The 9512-nt window shown below is 37.0% G+C and overlaps 1 protein-coding gene across 1 annotated transcript in view; it reads right to left on the reverse strand.

Moving 5' to 3' along the window:
* The window catches only part of ADAM9 (ADAM metallopeptidase domain 9), a 148509-nt gene that overhangs the window by 111789 nt on the left and 27208 nt on the right, over window positions 1–9512 (reverse strand). The window contains exons 2-4 of the mRNA XM_003796278.3: window positions 7589–7686; window positions 3714–3772; window positions 2094–2172 (exon numbers count right to left, since the gene is read on the reverse strand). Of these exons, the coding sequence (XP_003796326.1) occupies window positions 2094–2172; window positions 3714–3772; window positions 7589–7686 (236 nt within the window). The remainder of the gene's footprint in view (window positions 1–2093; window positions 2173–3713; window positions 3773–7588; window positions 7687–9512) is intronic.

Consider the following 9512-nt stretch of genomic DNA (forward strand, 5'->3'; position numbering starts at 1 on the left):
AAAAAAAAAAAAAGAAAAGAAAAGAAATGCTTGTTTTAGGAAATTTACACTTAAGTATTTAAGATTTTAAAACACCATGTCTGGAACGTGCTCTTAAAAGGTTCAGAAAAAAATAGAGAAGAAAGAATAAAACAAACACAGTAAAATGTTAACATTTGGAGAATCTCAGCTGAAAGGTCTGTATGAATTTTTTTATGTTGTTCATGTAGCATAAAGTTGTAAAAAAAAAAATGAAATTCTTTTAACAATTATACAGTAAACAACACAAACCAAACTATAACTTTCTCTTTTTGGCAATTCACAACCACTAATGTTTTTCTTCCTAATACTTTGTAGTTAAAATCTAGCTTTGATAGTTCCTTCTCATTAGAAGAAAATAAATACCTTCCACAAGTACAGATGAGGCAACAACGATGAGACAGTAATAGTCTAACTCAGCACTCAAAAACCAAAGGTTGGTAGTTTCATTCCAACGATAACAGAAGCTCTCTGAACTAACCTGACAGACATCCCTCAGGTGACCACTTAATGTACCAACTTGGTAATTTTTAATAACTTGCTCGTATTAAATATTTCCACAGCATTCGATTTAGTTCTCAAAAGAAAATCAACAAATCATATTCTGTAAACCTTACGAAATATCTAATTAAAGAGCATGATTATAATAAAGGTGCAACTAGAATAAAAACTTTTAAAAACACACAAAGCATAAGCAAAATATTCAGCTTGTATGAGCAGAAGGGCTCAGAACTACTTGAGAATGGCCAACTAGCCACAATCCAGTGAGCCTTGAGCAGTTAATATATTTTCCAAAGAAATGAAAAGAATCAATTAAGTAGAGAAATTAGTTGAGAGAATTTCAGATGCATTTGCAAGACACCTCAAAGTTATAATCTAAGACATAGCAATCTGGAGTTTTATTTCACACACCAACTCATGCTAAATGACTTTCCTAAAACATTATTTCTTTGTGAAAAATAGCTGATTATCTCTATGGTCACTAGACAGCCAAAGGGAATACCTAGGTGACCAGAGTGCTATTCAGCAATGAGGATGGAGCACTTTTTCTAGGAAGTATTTGCAAACTTAACTGTCCAATTTCATAGATGGATAATTTATTATCTGGCTTATTCTATAATGTAAATTTAAACTCTTCTACTAATTCTCTATTAAACAATGGACAATCAGTGCATTAAGATAAAGAAATCAAATACTGGACCAGGAAAGGACAGGGTTAAATCAGCATTTCTTTATTTTTTTGAAGTACTAATAATCTAAGATAAAGAATTTGCCTTCTACTTACTTGAAAAATGCTGCTGTACATAACTAACATAAACAATCAACCTAGCAAAGCATTACCAAAACATAACAAATTTAATTTGAAAAAATATTTCTCATGAAAACCATTGCAAAAGAAAAAAATGTGTAACACCTGTCAAAAAAGGTCTGTAAAACACTCTTCCTCAACAAAACTAGAAATGTTTATGCACTAAGTAAAAAACACATATGGCCAAATTTGACATCTGCCAATTATTTTCAGTATTTTGGCCAGTTCTGTTCCCAGGAGTACTCTGTTCTCCGACACAGAAAGGACCACACCTCTTTAGAAAAGAACTGTTTTCAGTACAAAATTAGAACATTAGAACATAACAGTAAATAAGTATTTTTCTTTATTAAACACTAACAACAAATGTTTTAATAAGAAAAATGTACTCTTAGAGCTAGTAACTTTCAACCAAAAAAATGTAAAACTTATCCAACTTTTTTTCCTTCATAATCACTAAAGATTATAATTAAACAGAAAATTATTTTCCTAGTCTGTAAAAAAAAAAAAAAATCTTCCACACTGAGTACCTGGCGCTTAAGGTACAGTTTAGTCTGTGTAAACAGCACTGAGTACCTGGAGAGCTGTGAGGTACAGTTTGGTCTGTGAAAACACCCACTTCTCCCAGGACAACTCATACATTCCACATCTAAGGTTAAATGCGCCCCATGGGGTTTTAACAAGTAACAATCCTGAGTGCCTAAATAATTCATTTTAAAATTATAGTTATTTTAAATTTCACTATAAGATCAAGAAGAAAATATTTTACCTGCAAATCAGGATAGTCAGACAGCAGAACCCCTTCCTTGTTATAGGTATAAACTACAAAATCTTTAGGCAAAAGGTCCCTGAAAGAGGAATAAATAAACCATTTAAATTTATTTTACATAACTGCAATTAAGGACACAATTCGTAAGGCATTATTCCTACAAGAAATGAGCAGAAATAAATTTAGTATTCCTCATAATTATTATTTTTAAAATGTGCTTCTATAACACTAAAAGCTCATAAAGATTTGAATCTGAAATAGTATGTATTTCTTACTCATAAATATTGTTAAGTTACACATTTGTTGTAATAGTCATAAAATGCTGATTGCAAAAAATTTAAGACAACACAATAATATACAGTTCACAAGAACAGTATAAATTAGGTTACTGACAATGTATCATATTTATAAAAGAAAGATAAAATTTTTGCATTCTTTTCTAAAAGCCCTATTTACAGGTGGCACCTGTGGCTCAGTGGGTAGGGTGCCAGCACCATATACCAAGGGTGGTGGGTTGGAACCTGGCCCTGGCCAGCTAAAACAGCAGTGACAACTGCAACAAAAAATAGCCAGGCGTTGTGGTGGGTGCCTGTAGTCCCAGCTCCTCGGGAGGCTAAGGCAAGAGTGAGAGGTTGCTGTGAGCTGTGACACCAGGGCACTCTACTGAGGGCGACAAAGTGAGACTCTGTCTCAATAAATAAATAAATAACCCTATTTACCTAAGAAGCATTCATTACCTTAACCTCCTAAGTATAGAGGCAAAATTACTTCTACGCCAGTTGTTAGAGGAAATAATTATTCCTGTTCTCTTTCACGTTAAAGAACTTCAGTGGTATAAACCATGGACGTAAAACTAGGGTTCTCTTGCAGCAGGACAAGGCAAGAATGCATTGTGCTAACTAGTATTTTACAGCGTGTCATTTAAAGTTCAAACCTCCCCCAGACATATCCGAGACCAGCCTGTCTCCATTGTTTAGAGATAAACAAACTGATGATTTACTTCTGGTTTAATTGGTTACACAGCCTAGCTTAAGTTACACGACCAGCATAGCTTTAAAGATCTCTTCAGTCAATTTGTGCCTGAGAGCCCTGGAAACACAATGGAGCAGCACACACATCTCAGTGGTTCACATCTGGAGACGAAGCCATTTGTGTGACTGAGAAAGGACCTGGGCACTATTGCCATGGCGGTTACCTGCACTTTTTCTTTGTCCTGGCATTTTGTATCCTCCATATTTATTAAAGTCTATAGGAGAAGGCCTAGGAGTGACCTGTGGAATCTTGCTTCCAACAATCCCACCCTGCTCTGTCATTGCTGGTGGCCCTTCATCCCCTCCCCAACACCCACATACCCTTTGCTCCATCTAGTGGTGAATTTGAAAAAAATAAACTGGAGATGCTTGGCTTTGCTCTGCCCTCTTTCCTAATTGGAAGTCACTGTTTCCCCAGACAGAACACAAATTTCGCTATGATTCTCCAGGAGCAGGCTGCCACTGTGCTACACTGATGCAGATGGCTGAATCTCCCGACACTAAGGTTTAGGATCTACTAAACAGAAGAAACAGATGTACTATTAAAAAAAAACTTTACTGAAAAGCCAAAATAGATTAAATTTCTTACTTGTTCCTTTCCAAGTGAATAATATGTTCCTTTCCTTTGGCCTGAATGACATAAGATATCTAAATGCACAGAGAAGGAGAAAAGAACAATAAAACACCATCTTGAAAGTTATTTTTCAACATATCACCTATAAGACACAGGAAATTCCACCCTGAATTAAGATAATTTAGTACCAATTGAACCATTTATAGAAGAACTTTCTATCTGTAAATAATAAATATATTCTGGGGGTCAGCATCTATAGCACAGTGGTTACGGCACCAGCCACATACACTAAGGGTGGCAGATTCAAACCTAGCCCAGGCCAGCTAAACAACAATGACAACTGCAATGAAAACATAGCTGCGCGCTGTGGCGGGTGCCTGTAGTCTCAGCTACTTGGGAGGCTAAGGTAAGAGAATCGCTTAAGCCCAAGAGTTTGAGGTTGCTGGGAGCTGTGACGCCATAGCACTCTACTGAGGACAACATAGTGAGACTCTGTCTCCAAAAAAAAAATATATATATATATACACACACACACACATATATACATAAATATATATGTATATGTATATATACTGATCATCTCTTCCTTCCTTTATTAACTGATCACGGAATATCACCTGCATGTTGACATGTCTAAATTCTTCTTTTTTTTTTTTCTTGAGACAGAGCCTTAAGCTGTCCTCCTGGGTAGAGTGCCATGGCATCACAGCTCAGAGCAACCTCCAACTCCTGGGCTCAAGAGAGTCTCCTGCCTCCGCCTCCCAAGTAGCTGGGACCACAGGAGCCCGCCACAACGCCTGGCTATTTTTTTTTTTTTTTTGGTTGCAGCCATCATTGTTGTTTTGGCGGTCCTGGGCTGGATTCGAACCCACCACCTTAGGTGTAGGCAGCTGGCGCCTTAGCCATTTGAGCCACAGGCGCCGAGCCTCTCACTTCTTCTTAAATTCATTTATAATTCAGCTATAACTTCAGGGATTATTTTTTCAACACATCTATATATTATAGATAGTATAAAATCGTTCTTGCTTTTGTTTTGTTTTTTGGTTGTTTTTTTTTCAGTTTTTGGCCGGGGCTGGGTTTGAACCCACCACCTCTGACATATGGGGCTGGTGCCCTACTCCTTGGAGCCACAGGTGCCACCCTCTTGCTTTTGTTTAAAAGAAATGAACCAAACAAAAAAATTTTTTTGAATTTAAAAATATAAATGAAAAAAGGAACAGGAGGAAGAGGGGAGTGTGAATATTGGTGAGCTCTCATCTAATGGGCACAGTATAAGGGTATATGGCACATATACCCTGAGTGAGGGGCATAACTACAACAGGGACCCTACCTAACAAATGCAAACATCATAACCTAATGGTGTATATCCTCATATTAATCTAAAATAATAAGTTAGTTAGCTAATTAATTAATTAAATGAATTTGTTAGTTTTAAGACATTGTCCTTAATCTGGTTATCTAAAAGTTGAAAAGAAATTCATACTTTTATGACTTTTTATCTTTACATGACAAAGACTGCTGCATCTTTACTCAGACAAAGATGCAGCAGTCTAATTGTCAAAACTTCTGTTTCTTTATTAATGATATATGTAAAAATACAGTGTTTCTTACAATTGATAGCATCTTAGAGCAAGTGAATTAAGGTAAAGAAACTTAATACCTAGACAAACTCAATTTCAGGGAACCCTCTTCTCTACCTCAAACTCCAAAACACTTTCCCCAGAAATTTACCATTTCATTAGCCAGAAGCGCTTAATGTCATCTGTAGAATCAAGAGATTCAACCTTGCCTGAGCTCTTTAATAACAAAGAAAGTCATGAAGGGACTTGAACCAATAATATTTTCAGAAGTATCTATACTTCATTTTCCCCACTATTTCCAAATGCTAACTTTTGCCAAGAAACAGAATGATCCTCATACCACAGTCTATCAGCCTCTGACTCCTAAAGACTAGACCAGTTTTGGGGTCATGCCTGGGAGTCTGAGAACATTTTGTCACCTGCCTCAATCTCCACTGAGACATCAAAAATACCAAGCTCCCTCCAGCATCACAGCTTTGGTCTGTGCCTTTCTATCTTTTCTGCTCTTAGACAATCCTATGATGTAAAAATATCACAGCCATCCTAACCAAGAAGACATCTTACAATTCTAAGAACTATTTTCTTATACTTATATTCCTCCTCAACACATCTGCCCAGATTCCTACCCCCTCCTTCAGGTCTTTATTCAAGGTTCACCTTCTCAGTAAGGCCTTCCCTGGTCATCATATTGAAAAACGAACATCTCCCTACCTTACCACTTCCAGCTCTCCCTATCCCACTCCCTGCTTTAATTTTCTCCATAGCACTTACCACTATCATAAGTAATATATACTGTTTACTAATTTATTGTCTCTCTCCCCTTACTAGAATGAAAGTTCCATAAGGTAATCAACTTTTGTCTGTTTTGTTCACTGGTATATCCCATATCCTCAATGCCTTCAACAGTAACTAGCATATAGTATTCATTCAATACTTTTGAATTAGTAAATTACATTCGTAAGTTGAATGAGCAAAATCCAGTTCAGAATGTGCTGACTATACCAATTCTCCAAAAATTTATCAAAGCATATAAGTGACAGTTATTTATTACAATCACAATATCAATGTGTACACATACTATCAGAGATAAAGTAGCCTTCCTTTATTACCTGTGCTAAAAAAAAAATCCATCATCTAGCAAAAAAAAAAAAGAAAAGCAATGAAGCAAACAAGGATTAATTCTATTCTAAGGTAAAACATAATCAAAGGTCCAGTTCAAACATTATAAAAAGTTATAAATTTCTCTAGTAAATGGAAATCTTAAAGGCAACAATCTAATGGTTGTACCCACAGGGAAAACCAAAACTAAAGCTCCTGATTGTAAACACTCCTACTATTACTTTGACCATGACCAGTTCCTAAGCAATATGCAAGATGCCTTAAATTTCTGAGTAGTATCAGCAACTCAGAGGCAATAAGCTAAATTCCATCCTTCACTATTTGTTACTTTTAAATCATAAAAAAATTAAATTACACTTCTAGAAATTGAGGTAAAATCAGCTGAAGTTCAAATATGTTAATTCTGAACAAACTTTACAGTAAGAGAAAATCATAGAAAACCCAATTTTTTGTGTATTAGTTACCTGGCTAACAGTACAGTAGGTTTCTTCCAATATGGAAATCCAACTCATTTTTAAGTAAATATTCCCAAATATGAAACATATGTGTGGTGGCTCACACTTGTAATCATAGCACTCTAGGAGACCAAGGCGGGTGGATTGCCTGAGCTCAAGAGTTCAAGAGCAGCCTGAGCAAGAGTGAGACCCTGGTATCTAAAAATAGCCGGGTATTGTGGCAGGTACCTATTATCTCAGCTACTCTGGAGTCTTACCTACTGAGGCAAGAGGATTGCATGAGCCCACAAGATTGAGGTTGCTGTAAGCTATGACATCACAGCAATCTATGCAGGGCCACAAAGTGAGACTCTTGTCTCAAAAAAAAAAAATCATAATTGTCCAGTGTCAGTGGACAGTATGAAGTATTCTATCGCAAGTTGAGGTTAATTCTTATGATCATAGTAAAACCACTATGATCACTGTCAGTCAGTTAAGGATTAGTTATAGAATTCTATTTAACTATTTCATTCTACTTTGTTTCAAGTTGATTATTTTATCTTTAAAAATAATACTAAGGCTTAATATGCTGTTTCATTAGCACAATGTCCAAGGGAAACTAGTACCATACAATGTTATACTAAGCAATGGCCAACTAACTACTTCCTGAACCAATCAATACTGCATATAATACCTTTGTGTTAGAAAGAAAAAACAGAAGAGTAAATACATTCATATTTCTGAAGAGATAACTTACCTGTTTTGAACTGGGCCAAGGGGCATCTCTTTGTTCTCTAGTTAATCTCCAAGGAGTTATAATTTCATAAGAAGAGAGATGTGAGGTCTGTGGAAAACCTATGAAAAAATGAATAACAAACTGAAACAAGCAAAACTGAAAAACTAGATAGTACCAAAATATAATGAAAATCAAAAGCTGAATATTCAAATCAGAGAAAAATCATGACGTCTTCATATTAAAATATACATATAAACAGCATTGTACAAAATTTTGCAATGTATTAGATGAGAGGCAAAGTATTTCCTTAAAAAAGTGTGTGAGCCTTTATCCAAACAGTATGTATGTGGCAATTATTTTCAAACATTTTGAACTATAAACTTTAACCCTTGTTCTCAAAAGAAATCTTAAGGTATAGGTTGGGGGCAGTGGCTCACACCTATAATCCCAACATTCTGGGAGGCTGAGGTAGGTGGATCACTTGAACTCAGGAGTTGGAGACTAGCCTGAGTAAAACCAAGATACCATCTCTATTAAAACAGAAAACTCAGCTGGGCTTTATTGTAGGCACTGGTAGTCTGAGCTACTGGGGAGACTAACACAGGAGGATCACTTGAGACCAGGACTTTGAGGTTGCTGTAAGCTAAGCTAATGCCATGGGACTCTGGTGTGGGACAACAGAGTAAGACTCTGTCTCAAAAAAATAAATATAAATTAAAAAGGAAATCTTAATTATAAATACAAGGGGAAGAAAAAAAAGAAGGACCAATTTGCAGGGAAAATGGGGAGAAGGAATCCTAGAACTTGGCACCCCCTCCCCTTACGGCTACAGTTTGGACATGTGACCCCTCCAAATCTCACATTGAAATTCAAACCCCAGTGTAATGGTGTTCAGAGGTGGGGCCTAATGGGAAGTGTCTAAGTATTGGGGGTGGATCCCTTATGAATAGATTAATACCTTTTATGAAAGTGGTTAGAGATGTGGTCAGTGAGTTCTCCTCTATCAGTTCCCACCAAAGCTGGTTGTTAAAGAAGAGCTAGTACTGGGCGGCGCCCGTGGCTCAAAGGAGTAGGCCGCTGGCCCCATATACCAGAGGTGGTGGGTTTAAACACAGCCCCAGCCAAAAACGGCAAAAAAAAAAAAAAAAGGAGCTAGTACTTCCCTCCCCTCTCTCTTGCTTCCTCTCTCTTGATACATGATCTCTACAGGTGCCTCCCCTTCACCTTCTGCCATGAATACAAGTAGTCAGAAACTGTCACCAGAAGCAGATACTGGTTCCATGCTTCTCACACAGCAGGCAGAACTGTGAACCAAATAAATATTCTTTATAAATTACCCAGCCTCAGGTATTCTTTTTCTTTTTTTTTTTTTTATTTTCTTGAGAGAGAGTTTCACTCTGTCGCCCTCAGTAGAGTGCTGTAGCATCACAGCTCACAGCAACTTCAAACTCTGGGACTTAAGTGATTCTCTTGCTTCAGACTCCCAAGTAGCTGAGACTACAGGTGCCTGCCACAACACCTGGCTACTGTTTTGTTGCAGTTGTCATTTTTGTTTAGCTGATGCAGGCTGAGTTTGAACCCGCCAGCCTCGGTGTATGTAGCCAGTGCCCTAGCCACTGAGCTAAAGGCGCCACCCCTTAGATATTCTTTTATAGCAACACAAATGGACTAACATTTTACTAAATGAACTGGACAATAAGTACAAAAAATTACTTTTAACATCTGATGGGTTAACTCTAAAACATATATATTCAACAATGTACGAACTGTCTCAAATGAAATTATTACCATTAATCCATTACAAAAACAAAAAACTTAGCACAAAGTTTAACAGTTAAGAACTCAAAACACGGCTCGGCGCCTGTGGCTCAAGCGGCTAAGGCGCCAGCCACATACACCTAAGGTGGCGGGTTTGAATCCCCAGCCCGGGCCCGCCAAACAACAA

This window comes from Otolemur garnettii, unplaced genomic scaffold (assembly GCF_000181295.1).
Source record: "Otolemur garnettii isolate 467f Iridium unplaced genomic scaffold, OtoGar3 scaffold00102, whole genome shotgun sequence".
NCBI lineage: Eukaryota > Metazoa > Chordata > Mammalia > Primates > Galagidae > Otolemur > Otolemur garnettii.